We start from the raw sequence: 17,264 nt of genomic DNA, 5'->3' as shown, positions 1-17,264 counted from the left end.
CAGTCCTCGTCATAGCAACGTGACTCCATCGATATCGAGGATCTAGAATTTAAAAAAATGACAAAATGTCAATTGATGTGCAAGTGGAAAGTGGAAAGTGCTGGCTGCAATAATGAGAACCATAACCAAACAGAAAAGTTGTGGAGTCCGAGTCATAATTTCTCACAGAAGGCCAGCTTATGACTAAGAGAACAAATGGCCAGTATGAACATTAAGCAGTCCTCGCATTTGTGGGACAGGTTCAACCATGAATTCTTGGAATTAAAAAAATGATGGTAAGTCGTCTTTTCACTAAATATGGAAGCTTAGTAGGGGTGCCCTCCTCAGCACAAAAGAAGCACACCTGTCTTTAAAAATAACCATACAGTCCCTATATTCACTGTAACCGTATGAGGACAAGAACTTTGACAAAACGTGAATCTCATTTGAGGATTAAGATAACCTTACTTCAACATGAGTGGGATTTCACTCTCTCCATCACAATTAAATTTTAATCTTGCATAAGGCTTTATTAACCTTTTTTTAGGTTTTTAGGCAGTATTGATTCATGCTCACCATCTAGAAATTGGAACGCATGTTCAGTTCATCAATACAATGCTGTACACTTTAAATTGTCTACATTCTCTCATTCTTTGCCAATAATGAAGAACACAACTCCACTCTCCCTACAATGTTGGAGGACATTACAGAAGAACTGTCAGCCAAACACCAATAATATCCTAGAAAATTACAAGCTCGTTGTTCGTTATTTATTTGAAAAAGGCTGTCGAGGGAAGGCAAGAATCTCGACTGGCCTTAGTTTCCCATTAAGGGGAAGACTTCGCAATTCTGCACATCTATTTAAGCACTGATGAGAGCTGGATTTCTGTGCCTGAGGTTTGAAAGTGTTTCAACTGGGGTTATTCTCAATTAACTCCAAAAGGGACTAGGGTTGTACTGTATGGCAAGTTGTGAAATCACTCCAGTGACACAGAGGGTGAACGTTTGTGTAGCGGACATGGTTCTGTTTCTCGACCGCCGTTCTAACATTTGCTTTCAGGGCAGGATCAGCGATTTGTTGCATTTTGCTTGTGCTCGGCTGTCAAAAAAAAGCTCAGCCGTTTAATGGGGGAAATCATCTGCAACTTCCAAAGCCATTGCCTTTTTGATAGGTAGGCTGGCAGAGCTGAACCTGTAGAGGCCATATTTTGTGTAGATACTAAGAAGAATATCAGGCGATTCAAACCGACTATTTTGGGCTAGTTTTATACTCCTCACGAGGGTCCTCTCATTTAATCAGCCCCATCTCTGTTTTTAGTACATCTTTTCATTTAACTTTCTCTCATGAGCTTGCCTTGTTTCTCTTAAAAAATACATATTTACTCATTCAAAGGAAGTAGACGTTGTCCACACCAGCATTGACTACCCGTCATAATTTCCTTTGAGAAGGTGGTGGCGAGTTGCCTTGGGCTATACCATGTTGGAGCAGAAGAAGGCCATTCAGCCTATCGTGTTTGTTCTATCGTTCAATGAGATCATTCCTGATCTGGCGTGATATCCTCACCTCCACTTTCTCACCCTTATTCCAATAATTAAAAATCTGTCCATATCAGCCTGGAACATACTTAATGTCCCCACCTCTACAGCCTCCTGTGGTAAAAATAATGTACATATTTGCTGTCCCCGAGAGGAGAAATTCCTCCTAACCTCTGCCTTAAATGAATAACCCCTTACTCTGATTCCATTACCTCTGGTCCTGGACTCTCACACAAGGGTAAACAATCTCTCAGTATCCTCCCTGTCAAACCCCAGAGAACCCAATGGGTCTCAACAAGATCGCATCTCGTTCTTCTGAACTTCAGTGAGTATATGCCCAATCTACTCATTCTTTGCTCATAAGAAAATCCCTCCACACCCCAGATCAACTGAGTGAACTTCCTCTGGACTCTCTCCACTATATCATTCCTGAGACCAAAACAGATCACATTGTCTTGTATAGTTGGAACAAAACGTTCCTTTTTTATACTCCATTCCTGTGGACATAAATACCAACTTTCCATTTCATTTCTCTATTATATGCTGAACTTGCAAGCTAGCTTTTTGTGATTTATGCCCAAGTACATCCAAATCCCTCTTTGCTGCAGCTTTCTCCAATCGTTCTCTTGTTACTTGATATTCAGCTTATATATTTTCTGACAAATTGCATAACTTCACATTTTCCTACTTCATATACTATCTGCAAAGTTAACAAAAAACTCCCAGCCTCTGTCGCAACACTATGGGCTTATTTCTGAAATTCAGCACCCATGGTCCAGTGGAACAAGGAGCATTCCTCGTTACAATGGACATCTTGGCACTCTACACCAGCATCCCCCACGATGAAGGCATTGCTGGCACAGCCTCAGGACTCAACACTGACAACTACCAATTTCCACACACAATTCTACAACACATCCACTTCATCCTGGGCTATAACACCTTCACCTTAGACAACCAGTTCTTCATCCAGACACACAAACTGCTCACGGGGACAAATATTCAAACCTCAACAGGCCAACATCTTCACGCACACATTCGAACAAGACCTCTTCACAGCACAGGATATTTAACTGTCGCTATACACCAGATACATTGATGTCATTTTCTCCCTTTGGACTCACGGCAAAGAATCATTGAAATTACTACATGATGATATCAGCAAGTTCCATGCCACCATCAGACTCACCATGGATCACTGTCCAGAATCAGTTGCATTCTTGGATACACTCATCTCCATCAAGGACTTCACCGTACTGCAAGTGCACCAATAACTTCACAATGTTCCACTTCTAAACACGTTAAAGAAGCCATCCCCTCTGGACAAGCACTCTGCATATATAGGATCTGCTCAGATGAAGAGGAACACAACAGATATAAAAGAAGCTGAAAGAAACACTCATAAGAACAGGATATGGCACTGAACTCATCGATCGACAGTTTTGATGTGCCACAGCATAAAAATCATACCTTCTCTTCGGAGGACAAACACAGGACATGACTGACAGAGTACCTTTTGACATCCAGTGCTTCCCCGGAGTGGAGAAACCATGACATCTTCTTCAGAGCCTTTAACATGTCATCGATGAAGGCAAACATCTCGCCAAGGCCAAGCCCAATCCTACTACTTTCCATCAAACAATCGCCCAACCACAAACAGAACATTGTACGCAGCAAATTACCCAGCCTTCAGGACGATACCACACAAGCCTGCCATGGCAACCTATGCAAGATGTGTCGAATCATCAACATGGATACCACCATCACACATGAGAACACCATCACCAGGTACAAGGTACACACTCATGCAACTCAGCCAATGTTGTCTACCTCATACACTGCAGGAATGGATGTCCCAAGGTGTGGTACATCGACGAGGACATGCAGATGCTAGGACAATGGATGAACGGAAACATACAACAAACGCCAGACATGTGTGTCCCCTTCCAGTCGGGGAACAATTATACAGCCAAGGATATTCAGCCTCTGATATTTGGGTAAGCACTCTCCAAGGCGGCCTTCAAGGCACAGGAAAGCACAGAATAGCCAAGTTCCACATGTGTGAGGATGATTGCAACTGAGATTTTATGTTCATGTCACACTACACGTAACCCCCACCATTTGGCCTGGACTTGCAAGCTCCTACTAACTGTCCTGGTTTGAGACAATTCACACCTCTTCAACCTGTAATTATCCTTATCTCCACTCGTACTGTCTCTAAATTTAAAGACTTGATTATCTATAAAGACTGCATTCCAAACATTCTTCACATTCCAATCTGTAATTATCTTGCAGTTGTGTTTTTGCATATATATACCATGTTTGTGAACCTATTCTCCATTCATCTGATGAAGGAGCAGCCCTCCAAAAGCTCCTGATACCAAATAAACCTGTTGGACTTGAACCTGGTGTTGTGAGACTTCTTACTGTGCCCACCCACACTCCAATGCTGGCATCTCCATATCCTGACTATTTTAATCAACTTTCTCTTTTAGATATGTATTAATCTTATCACAAACTCCAGTGCTATTTTAAGCATTTTGAAAATAGACCATGACTACCTACAGCTGACCATTTAGCTTCATACCATCAACACACAGGACACAAGGCTGCAACAGTAATAGATTTAGCCACAAGGTGTGTGCTTTTATTTGTCCTTTGACACTGGAACACATTTCAAACATTGTCAAACAAATGCACTGCCACTAAGTGTCAGATTGGAAGGAATTCAATGAATTTGTTTGTTCAGTGACTATGATTAATATTAGTCTCCATGGATCCCCTTTGAGTCTCTGGAGATCTCACCCTTCTATTCATAAAGGCCTGCTTCCAATGTGTTTTATCTCTTCATATCAGGGGGAGTTTCACATCTAATGGTAACAAGGATCAGTGGCTCTATAGAAATGGACCAGCAGAAGATAACCTTCTTCGTCCTTGGGATAGAAAAGATTTTCTATCCTCTCCTTGGTGACATTGGCATCCCTGGTAAGTCCCAATACCTAGCTATTAATTCTATATTCCATGTTCCACTACATTAATCTTCTCATCCTGTTTATCAGTAGACTCAGCTCTGAGGTAGGTTCAGTGCAATTCTTGTGTTTTGCTCTTGATGTTGTTTTCATTTGGTTTGATTTTATTACACAATATTCGCTTCATTCTGAACTTAAAGAATGGCGTATCTGTCACTTTCAACATATCCTTCATCTCTAATACAGAATAGAAATCTGAAATCAGATTCTGCTAGAACATAAATAAATGTTGACATGGTTTGTGCCGATAGCTCAGAATCCATGTCCCGCAGTCCAGCTTACAATCTGATATCTGTGCTTTCAGATGTTTCACTTTCTGTAGCATTTCTGATTATGCTGGATGAAAGCTCAGCAGGACTGGTAGCATTTGTGGGGAGATAAATATTTCGTTAATATTTAACTTTTCGAATCTGTGTGACCCCACTTCACAGTTCCAGTGATGTGGACTTGAAACTTTAAGTCTATTCTCTCTGTCTCTGCCCAGATGCTGACAGACCTGCTGAGATTATCCAGCATTTTACGAATTTGTTTCAGATTAGAGCATCCCCAGTGGTTTTTTTTTTTGCTAAATGGTTTTTTTGTTTGAAGAAGCATTGAAATGTGTGAGAAAGAAAGTTGATGGATTGCAGTGATTCCAAAACTCTCCTGTCGAATTGTTGTTTAGACTTTATTGAATTATAACCTGCGGGCGAATCTCTCAGCAAACCTCATGGAAAAATTTCTATCAGGTTGCTCTGTCCTTTACTGTAAACATTTCTTGTCAACCGTCATATTTGCTGCAATACTAATCTACTTTCACCAGAACAAGGAAAGGGTTAGATCTGCAGCAACTTTTACCTGGCCTTTACAAACTGTTTCTCTTCATGTGATATTGCAATGGAAATATGAAATTAATTTTAATGATTGCTTTCATTCAATGACTTTAACAGGTAACACTGTCATTGTTTAGTTCACTGCTTGTTTCGAGTTGGCATCCTTCCATCAGTGAGAGATGATGCGAATGCAGCATCTGAACATTGGCAAGGGTTTCATCAGATCGCTTGTTGTACCTTTTCTGATGGTGAGTATGTTCATTCTACAAAAGTAAAATCTGCCTCAGTTGCCAACCATGAGGTTGCCTCTTGCCGTTGTTGCGTGTCATCTTCTGCAAGAACATGACTTCATGGCAGTAAAACCCTGCTTATAACTGTTATTATCATTTCCATTGATCGCCAACCAGAAATTCTCACTAATCATCAGTCATGTTAAGAGATTGCAGGTCCTTTTGTCAGTATCCCTGAATAGGAGATTCGGCTACCCGCTACTATCCAGGCACGGGCTACCTCTCCGGATCACAGGGCAATAGTAATGTGGCCATTGTCCATCTAGTGCAAACAGCAACATCAATGGCCCTTATTTGTTTGATTTGCGAGAAAGGGCAGCGTTATTTGTCCTCCCCACCCACCCACCTCATATGAAACCTGTGTCTCAGACAAATGCCTTTGTTCTTGGTAGGTGCAAGTTACAGAGACTCATTATCATTCAACAATGTTCTGAGGACGCAATCTTTCCTTTTGAGTCTCTTGGTGCCACAGGTTGATCTGATGATCTTTCGTGTCTACTGTCTTATTTAATCAACAAGTTGTCATCTGCTTTTCCAATGCATGCATTGAGCTCACTGTGCCTGGATACCTGTCAGCAAAGATACAAAGTGCCAGCATTTGCTTACTGTTTCCAGTAGGGTGCTCTTAAATCACATTCACAGACTGAAATACAACATCATGACCAAGGAATGTTGTCTTTATGAATGCTGTATTTATGAAGAACAAGGTGCGCACAGCATGGGATAGAATTCCCACGTACACTTGGAGCAGATTGTGTGCACATGCAGCAGTTTCCTCAGCGTGAGCAGCATGCAGAGGTTCTGTGATCAGGACAGGTCACATTTTCTTCAGCTTTTATTCTTAATATGTTCAGGTTTTTCCCAATTGATCTTGTGTGAATGCTTCCTCCTTTCACAAACGTAGCAAAGAAGTAAGTCGGTAGTAGCGTGAAATGGAACAGAGTAGAACAAATTCAACATTTAGAGTCATAGGGATTTACAGCATGGGAACAGGCACTTCGGCCCAACTTGTCCATGCCACCTCTTTAGTTAACCACTAAGCTATTTCCAATTGCCCGTGTTTGGTCCACATCCCCCTTTATCCAACTTGCCCATGTAATTATCGAAAGCTTTTTAAAAGACAACATTATACCTACCTCGACTCCTACCCCTGATAGCTTGTTCCAGACACTCACCACCCTCTGTGTGAAAACAAATGCCCCTCTGGACCCTTTTGTATCTCTCCTGCTTCACCTCAAACCTATGCCCTCTCATTTTAGACTTCTCTACCTTTGGGAGATTACATTGACTAACTACCTGATCTATGCCCTCTCATTATTTTACAGACCTCTATGAGATCATACAGACCTCTCTGAGGCCAGACACTAACATATCATTAAAGAAAATACAAATGTTTCCATATGTCAGGAAATACTGGTGACTGTGCTTTCAACCTGATGGAAGATGTCCTTGTTCATGTCTCCTCCTCACAGTTAATGTGGTGACAATTATGATCCTCTTCTGGGAGAGGTGTGGGCTCTCCAATTTTGTGATCCGCTACCTGGTGGCCATGGCAGCAACAAATCTACTGGTTATTATAATTATTACCGATCTGATGATGAGGCGTATTCCGTTTGTTCATCAGCAGGAATTACTTTTTGTGTACTCCATCCCAAAGTGTAATATCCTCAGTGCCCTGCTTTGTGCAGCCACAGACTGTTCCATCTGGTTTACCATCATTTTCATCTTTGATCGATTTGTGGCCATTTGTTGCCAGAAGCTGGGAAGGAAATATTGCACCGAGAAAACTGCAGTGCTGGCTCTGGGAACAGTGACTTTACTGCATGGTTTGAAGGAGACCACATGGTATTTTTTATTTTCAGATAGATTTCGGCTGTGGAATGACCCCTTTTGTTTTGTGCCAAGAAACATTTTGGACTCACGAGTCTGGTCAACACTTCTGCTCCTCCACTACATTCTCATTCCGGTTGTCCCACTTGTTCTCATTCTGCTACTTAATGATTTCACTCTCAGACATGTTTTCTTGGCCAGTAGAGTCTGTAGGAGACTCGAGCATCACAGCACTGGCAAGAGTCCCAGCATGTCACAGGGGGAGAGTCAAAGAAAATGTATTATTTTACTGTTTTACTTTTCTGCAGATTGCATCCTCTTATGGTTAGTGTATGCAACATATTACACATGGCCTGGAATGTGGTTCAGAGGGTATGAATCTGGATTTTTGCCGACATTTATTGGCATAATAGCATTCATGCTGCAGCTCCTCAATTGCTGTAAAAACCCTTTCATTTATGCTGTTAGTCAAACTGAGTTCAGAGAGCAGTTGGTGAATGTGGGCAAATATCCATTTACTGAACTTGTTAAATTGATTAAATAATGAAAAGAACTGAAGAATTTCCAAGATCATTGTCCAACCCATTCCATGTGCAATTAACTTTTGTGGGTAGATTGGGTAGGCATTTGGTGTCATGGTTGGGAAGACTGCAAAAGATTTTAGAAGGATATTGTTAAATTTTCAGAGCAGCAAATAATGGAAAAAATGAAGCCTGACAGAAAGAAGTGTGCAGTGGAACACTTCATTAGAGGAATAGCGAGCTCACGTTACTTGGAAATTTCAAGTCACTGTAGGATTGATGCAGAAATTGACGTTTTGCTCCAAATACGTCAATCACTAAAAGATACACTGTGGCCTCCTGCTTGTCTTGCCATGAAAACATGGCAAAGCAAGCACAAGGGTTTATTCGTAGAGGGATAGATTTGAAAAGTAGAGAAGTTATTTTTAATCTGCAACAAACATGTTAAGACCACACATATATTTAAGAGTTCAGTGCACAACTTTGCGCACTATTAAAAGCAGAACTGGTGGCCACGTTATAAAAAAGTGACATAGAGGCATCAGAGAGGGTGTAGAGAAGACTTACAAAGCTAATACTTGAAATTTTTGAGTGCACTTTGTTATAATTGGTCGCAGATGAGATCCTCTAATTTGTTAACGTCCTGGACGGTGCTCGATTTTGTTATGCCCTCAGGTGAGGTGGAGTTTTCTGGCTGCCCTTATTTATTGAATCCCCTCTCCCACATAGCCCCACACCCTTTTCTAGGCCACATCTTATTAATAATCCAGTTCCCAAGATACATTTTCACAATCTAAGTATATTTACTTTTTACTCGGAGTCAATATAAACAGCTTCTCTTGAGTCAACGATGAGGTAAGTTTATTAGCTACCATAAACGCAGCACACAGATCAAATGATTCAATATTCAGGACATGTTGGCAATATGAGAAATTAAATATCTACATAAAGGATAAACAAATGAATGAGATTGAGGGACGAATTCAGGATAATTAAAGGTGAATTGGAATAGCTGAGTAAAGGCACAGGAGTTAAGCCAGAGGAAGTTATCATCTACGCACATGAGCACAAGTGATGGATATTCCCATTTGGTGTCCAAGTCTGATGTATTGCATTCCTACTTTTGCCTTCAAATTTCTGCTTTAAAAGTTATCCTCACATATTTTATATATATACATATACATACTCAGCACAATCCTCATACAAGTTTCAAATTAAATGGCTATCGAAATTAGAGAAATTAAAATTTGTTTTAAGCCTTTATTCTTAAAAACCCATGAACTTCTGCATTTAAACACATGACTTCGACATGAAGTGATTCAGGTTCAGATTCCTCTCTCCTTCTCGGGGGAAATGCAGAACATTTAAGTTTTCAAAGATGTTTAATCGAGTTATTCTGGAGCGATGAAGCTATGAACCTTGAGAGGTGTATTTGAAAAGTCACTCATCATCATCTGTGTTCAGTTCCATACAAATAATTAAGGATAAGCTTATAATTAAATAGAATAATATAACAATAGAACAGAGTTGAGGAGGAACTTCTTCTCCCAGAGGGTAATGAATCTTTGGAACGTGTTTAAGTCACAGACAAATAGATTTTTGACCAATAAGGGAATTAAGAGAATTTTGACCAATAAGGGGAGCAGGTGGATAAGTGGAACTGAACCACTATCACATCAGCCATGATCTTATTGAATGGCAGAGCCGGCTTGAGGGGCTAGATGGCCTACTCCTGCTCCAATTTTTTATGTTCTTATGTAAGTGTACAATGGACAACCTTTGAGATGATTCCTAATTAAAACCGAGCCCTTTCTGCTAAAAGTATTGAAGTTTGTAAGAATAGATAGTTTTGCTGGTTGAAAGTCAGTGAGTTGCTGGTTGACTATTCACTGTGAAATGATTCCTAATTTTTTTCTCTTATTTTCTGCACTTTAGCCTTGTCAGTGCTACCTACACATCAGAAGCAAATGATGGCAAACTCAACGGCAGTCAACTCATTTCTCAGCAACCCAACAGGATTGTTTGACGGTGAAAGAGCGAGTCCTTACAAAACGTTTGAAGTGGTCCTTATTGTGACTGTGACAGCTGCGTTAAGCTTGGTGACAATTATTGGAAACATTTTGGTCATTGTTTCTATCAAACTAAACAGACATTTACAAACTATTAACAGTTACTTCCTTTTCAGCTTGGCCTGCGCTGATTTGTTTATTGGTGTGTTCTCTATGAACCTATACACCACTTACATTGTAATGGGCTACTGGCCATTGGGCCCAGTGGTATGTGACTTATGGCTTGCTCTGGATTATTTTGTCAGCAATGTCTCCGGCGCGAACCTTCTAGCCATCAGCTTTGATCGCTATTTCTGTGTGACCAGGCCCCTGAGCTACCCCGTGAAGAGAACAGTGAAGGTGGCGGGGATGATGATTGCAGCAATTTGGGTGGTACCATTAACGATCTGGGCTCCTCTTATTCTCTTCTGGCAGTTCATCGTAGGCGAACGGACAGTTAGTGAGATCGAGTGTTATGTACAGTTCCTCTCCAATCCAGCCATCGTCTTTGGCACTGCTGTAGCTACTTTCTATGCCCCTGCGCTCATTGTAATTGTTCTCTCTGTGGAAACAGCTCGAGCCAGCAAAAGTCGAATGAAAGGGAATAAAAAGGTGCCGGGATCCAGCAAGGGCGCCATTTCACCCTCTCTAGTGAACGGCAGCACAATGGAGCTGAACCAAAACAACACATTAGATGGTACTATTTTTTTGTCACATGACAAACAGCAAAATGTCAAAATAACTGGAGAAATACTAACTAGTAAGGATGGCCAGGTGGCGACGTCGTCTCCTGGTAAATTACCTCACCCCAGTGTGGTCCCATCAAACCATTTAAGAATGGACAACCCCAAACTCTCTTCCATAAAAGCTATAGGCAAATCTGAAAATGGTGCTGATAGTGCCACCACAATCAGGACAGTGCCAAATGTCATCAGCAAGAATGGGCATGACAGCGAAAGTAGAGCAGAGAAGATCATTTCGATTACCAGCACAGCTTCTAAGAGTAAGGGAGACCTGTCCCGGGAGAAGAAGGTAACTAGAACTGTCCTGGCTCTTCTCTTGGCACATATCGTCACTTGGAGCCCATACTTTGTCATGGTGCTCATTTACACCATAAGTCCAAGCAGTGTCCCCGACACAGTCTGGACTATTGGATATTGGCTCTGTTATATCAATAGCACTGTCAACCCCGCTTGCTACGCGCTCTGTAATCCGACCTTGAAGAAAACCTTCAAGCATCTTCTCATGTGTCAATACAAGAACATTGGTTCCATAAGATAAACACGCTCGAATTTTATCAACACTTTATACATCATAGTGATGACAACTCTCTTAATAGACGTTTAAAATGCATGAACTTAATGTTTTCATTGTATCAGAATAAGGTTCAGATTGATGGGTTAGTGGTAGTGGTGGTCATAGGGGGAACAACTGTGGTTATGTTGCTGGGTAGGAAATCTAGACCAGCTAATTGATTTTTATTATTTTACGAGTAATGAGCAATGTTGGCTAGGCCAGGCAGATAGGAATGTTTTTGACTTGAAACTGCCCTTGGAAACATCATAGCGAGCCATTCAGTTGAAGGGCAATTGTGGATAGGAAACTAATTGTGGTGTGACACTCCATGAAGGAATGAAGTGGATATCTATAGTGTGTAATATTGGAAAGACAATTCAATTATTTCAAATGGGTTTGTATTATAAATGAAGGATGTGCTGATTCTTAAAATTTACTAATGAGTGAGCAGGAAAAATGATTCTCCCAAAATTAAGGGCCACAAGGCATAGCGTCGGTATGACTGATGAGAAATATTCTCCTTTACAACGCAATAACAATACAAGTGAAGCAGTGTAGCCGCTATTGAGTCATATATGGACAGGGCGAGGGCGAGAATAGTTAAATTAGATATCCAGGATATGGAATGGATTAATGCAAACAGAATAAGTTTTGATTTGCCCTCCCAGCGGAAGCACACTCCAAGTCCGTCCCCACAAATGGTACAGCAGAAACAATTTTGTATTTAACTGTGGTTAGGTGAATATTAGTTAAAGACATGGCTTTAGTGAGAGAAATGAAGAGGCTCCAACTGCTTACACACAGTGCTTCCTGAGTGGATAACATCCATCACCGTTTTTATTATTTTTCCTGAATTGATTAGATATAAACTGTAACAGCTCTAATCAGACAATTGAGGTTGGCCTGTTAAGAATATGTGCTTCCTGATTTAGGGCTGAACTGATGGACCAACCAGGAAGCCCCCTGCTTCGTATTTGACCAGGAGTGTCAGTTCCTCTGGGACTCCTGATGTTGAACTGCTAACTGAAAGCACTCTGTATGCCTCTGTCAGACTTGAAAATAAAGAGATTATGGTGAAAGAACTTCTGCCTCTGAGGACTAATTACATAAACACACCAATTATTTTCCAAAACAGATTTATAGTAAGTGTACAATTCAACTTAGATCTGTGGATCTGTTCCCCCGATCGTCGAATAATGCACAGTCACGTAGCTCAATTTGACGCCAATGCATCAAATGTGTTCTCCTAATGTATTACTAACCTGTATCAACATTAGACTCTCTCCTCAAATTAGTTAGAACGATCAGGATTCGGCTTAATGTGATCTAAACAACAACCCACAGCGTTTACATGAAAGCATCTTAATCAGGATCCATAAACTCTTGGAAATCTCCATTGGCAGCAGAATGCTCATGCCCTGGGGAGTAGATGTTCAGGCAAACTCTGTGGCCAAACCCAAATGTATGTTTGTGAAATGAAATTGTGTCGATGCAGCTATAAAGGCTGTTGTTAGTTTCAATGTGTTTCCCTGAGTGAGTCAGAAGGAAAAAGAAATTCTTAACTCCTGAAACCTGGATTACTATTTGATCATCGTATAGGAGATGTTTTTATCATAAAGTGAGATGCACATTCAAATAAGACAGTTTAAACAATAAGTTTCCCAAAGCAAACACCCTGTGTGTTTAACATGGAGAATCAGCCACCAGTTCAAAACCTTCACAGCATCTCAACTTCGAACACAAATGGATTGTTCTCCAGGACTTTCCCAGACAGCAACTCGACTCAGTTAATCATCCTTTTTCTTAAATAATTTTCTCCCTTTCATCTCAGATTCCATTGTTAAACACACCTTCAAACTCAACATCATGTTCTCTGATTTGTCTCTACTTCAAGTCACTAAAATTGAATATACCATGCATTGTTTACTCATGGGACTCCTGTTGAATGCATATATTCCTCAACACTTCTGCATTTCCCTGTTTGAATTTACCAATCCAAAATCAGTTCAACCACTTGTCTCTCAATGCAAATTTCAAACTAGCCTATTCACTTGTACTTAAAACACAACATAACCTGTCATTACAAATGTACAATTCTAACACCTTAACCTTTCATCTCATACAACACACAGGCAATCTTTTTTGTTACTTCACCCCATCGACTAATGCTTTTCTCTCTCTCTCACACACACACGCACACACACACACACACAATTTGCTTTACTTAGGCATGGAACACAATCACAAGAAATTTTAAAAAATACATTTATCTTAGAAAAAGAACGAAATGTCATATTTTAAATACGTATTCATTTTATTTACCTATTTCTTGTTACATACTGTACTTAGCTATGCAAAAACTATTAGATTATAATGTACTTGCATGAGTCATGATAATGTGCAGAAGTCTTTAGTAAGAATGAAGTTAGTTCTAGTTAATTTTTCAGTTAGCCACATCCAAGTCCTTTGAATTTAAATTCTTGACAACACATCTGTAATGATATCTCCCATTCAGTTACATGGATCACTTTCAAGTTGAATGTTTGCATTTACAATCTCCACTGGAAGAGTCATACATTTGTATCCCAAAAGGTCCACAGAAACTTCAAAGAACTGTTCTCATTTTAGGTAATCATCTCTGAGTTGTTTGCAATACAGACTTCAAAAGCTGAATGTCTCCTTTTCCACAGTTGAATGTTTCTTCTGGTGTACTGTTACGTCCTGTGAAAAATATCCGAATGATTTCTCAATTCCCGTTTTATCTTCCGGCAACAAAACAATACCAACATTACTGGTACCAACAACCATTTTAGAATGTGTTCATTGAATCAGGTATTGTTAAAACAGTTGTCATCAGTACAATCTTTAAGCTGTCATGCATAATCTAATACATTGCTGTGGCTCTAGAGTCACGTGTAAGGATTGCACATTATACCCCCCGTTTTCTCTTCCTTTACTCACACCCGCTCCTGTTCATCCCGCCTGTTAATTTACCACTTGAGCATGTTGATATAGCACACTCGCTGACTCTTTCTCCAATATGGAGTATTCACCACATATTTTAGGTTGTCATGTTTATTTTCGATCTGATAAGGGTCCCTAAACCTTGCCTTCAATTTGTTCACGTGAGACGAGCAACAATACAAACATCCCTTACCCTCCCCCACCCCAACTACAAATCGACGATCAATTTTCGTCTGCATCTACCTTATTGAGGTGCCTTAAAATGCTATCCTTCCTGGCTCCCTCACATACTCTACTTAATATTTTTCCTGATTTCATTCAATAATTCAGGAGAATAATTTCAATAACTTATTCTGAATTCGTTTGACTGAGCATTTCTTAACCACAAATTGCCTCGAAAGAACTGAGTCCTTATGACACATGGTCCGTAGCAGAAATTAACAAGGATAGAGCTTCCCATTTCCAAGCATGAAAGTACGCTCTAGCCTCTTGTTTGTAAGGTTGTTGCCATCATTCCACAGCAGCATGTGATTCAGGATGATAAGCTGACAGACTGATTTATTTTATTCCCAGGCTGTGCCTCACATCTTTAAGCACATGCAACGCGAATTTTCAACCCTGATCAGATTGTATTTCTTCTGCAAGTGGAATATTTTAAAGAATTTGGTTAATTCTTGGACAATCACCTCTGCTGTTATTCTATAAAGAACTCGCCTCTTGTGGATACATTCGCCATTGCCACTAACATCACCAATTGTCAATAAATACTAATTCTCACTTTCAGTCTTTTGGAGATGCCAATTAATCAAGAAGTTGTTGAAATGTTCTGCAAATGAAAAAAAAACTGAATTTATTGCAAAGGCAGAACAAGTCTAAAACATGATTGTGATTATCTTGGGCAAAAGAAAGTTATTTTGACAGAGAAACGAAAGAGAAAAAACTGCTGTGTTTGAGGAAGAACTCCGATGCGTTCAGTTACAGACTGTTCAGGGGGCGAAAAAATATCAGTTGATCGGAAATTCCTCACAAGTACCCGGAAATCAAGGTTGGAGAGCTGATAGAGTAATGTTTACATGGGTCAAATGGACAGAGTGAAACTTGTACATTCTGAGAATGTGATTCAGAAACTAAGAAGACGAGCTTAATCAACAGATACAGGCAAATCAGCTCTCAGTTGAGTGAGAGATTGGGAAGGCAACTGTTGCGAAATAAATATGAGTTAAAACAGGATTGGAAGCAGGTTAAAGACGGTGGTCACTGCAGAGAACGTTTTAACAAAGATGGATGGTTTAAAATTGTCACTTCATTGAAGGATACTGCAGATGAATATCGAGATAAAACAAAGAAGCTTTAAAAAAAAAGACTGGATATGGAGCTGTAACTTGGTCAGGCCAAATACAATTGGCGGAGACTGAGTGTCACACACGGGCGGAGGGGAAAGCATGTGTATTAAGCCAAGAGCTGCTCAAGTGAAAATAGCGGTTTGGTTGATGCAGAGGGCGAAAGAAACAGATTGGGAAATTAAGCCACTCAGTTCAAAGAGTTGTACCAGAGATAAGTAGAACAATCAACAATTCAGCCACAGAATGAAACTAAGATTACATGTAACCGATATAAGATTGCTGTAAAAGCTGTAACCGATATAAGATTGCATGTAATCGGAAATTACAAGATGTTCACACTAGCAGAAAAGCATAAGAAGTAATCTGATAAAATGGTCGCTGGAAAAGATGCTACATAGAGACACCAGAAGAAGAAACGTTGTCTTGACATCAGTATGAGGAATAGAGGACAAGGGCAAGTGAGAAACGAAGGTTGCGCACGAATTGTCAAGATGTAAGAATGTGTTGCATTGCAATGACGGTACCTGCAGGAAATGTAGAGTACGTTTATTGACAGAAATAAGAACCAACCGTGGATTTGAGTGGCACTGTACAGGGGATAAAGGACGTAGTCTTTGCTCAGCATACATTTTAGAAAATAACTCAAAAAGCTACAAGCCTGTATGCAGGAGTCCCGTGCAAGACTATATTGCGATTGATCATTTTTGAAGCATTCTCGAAATGTTACATTAAACGCAACCCTCAAGACCCCTCGATTAAACTATGACTCCATTGATTTATAAATGACTACCTTGTGACTTTAGCGTTTATTTAGAATGTGGATTGATTAAATCGATTTTGAAGGTTGTAAAGGAAAGGTAAAGGGAAGTTGTGTATGTAGTGTTTCCTCTTTAAGACAATAGAGAAGAAAAGTGTCACCTGACTTGAAGGACCAATGGGAACAGAGAGTGAGTGATCACCCTGAAGGGTGGCGCCCTCTCTCGACCAGTTTACGTATAACCTTCAGTTAATAAGCGTGCAAGAATTGGAGCTGTTGCCTTGGGCAGCCTAGTGCTGCGATATCTCAAATGCCTAATTCTCTTTTTGAGTAAATACCTTCTTGTTCCTAAATAAAGTGTGAAACTTCTTGAAAACTCTATTCCCCGTTACCGCTGACAGCGAGAATGGAGAATTTGTGCTCAGCCAAAACTCCTTTCACTTCAGCGGGACTGGATAATCCCAGTTGCAGACGGGGTTGGAACATTCCACCCCAGAAGTGAGACACACAATACATAATATTGCTTCTCTTGTCTCCAGATCGAGTTGATTCAATTCCAGGTCAGTTCTGCTGACAACAGTTCTGTTGAAGGGTGCCAGGTTGCGGATTGTCTCGTGATGTAGTAATGAAATAAATTCTGACCTTTGTACTCGAACGATTATCTGCCATTTTCTTCGATCCCTCCTTTAGAATTTGAACGGATCACTGCGCAAACCACTCGAAGTCAAATGAAACAGCGCGGACAAAATGCACAGATACGCATTGTGCAAATACTTATTTTGCACGAACTCTTGAAATAATCCATTTGTAAACCCAGTTCCCTTGTCCAACACAAGCGAATCTGGTACACCATGAATCA

General features: G+C 40.3%; 1 protein-coding gene across 1 annotated transcript; it reads left to right on the top strand.

The window, feature by feature from the left end:
* Positions 1–9,964: 9,964 nt before the first annotated feature.
* Positions 9,965–11,326, top strand: LOC145348494 (muscarinic acetylcholine receptor M2-like). Its single transcript, XM_080196681.1, has one exon. It carries the CDS (start codon positions 9,965–9,967, stop codon positions 11,324–11,326), a length of 1,362 nt encoding a protein of 453 aa, XP_080052807.1.
* The last annotated feature ends 5,938 nt before the right edge of the window (positions 11,327–17,264 follow it).

This window comes from Carcharhinus amblyrhynchos, chromosome 9 (genome assembly GCF_965287045.1).
Source record: "Carcharhinus amblyrhynchos chromosome 9, sCarAmb.v2.hapA, whole genome shotgun sequence".
Classification (NCBI taxonomy): domain Eukaryota; kingdom Metazoa; phylum Chordata; class Chondrichthyes; order Carcharhiniformes; family Carcharhinidae; genus Carcharhinus; species Carcharhinus amblyrhynchos.
The sequence above is the reverse complement of the archived record's forward strand: the minus strand, read 5'-3'. Positions and strand labels throughout refer to the sequence as shown.

Coding starts and splice junctions, on each gene's coding strand:
- LOC145348494 (XM_080196681.1), top strand. CDS start 9,965: ATGATGGCAAACTCAACGGCAGTCAACTCATTTCTCAGCAACCCAACA.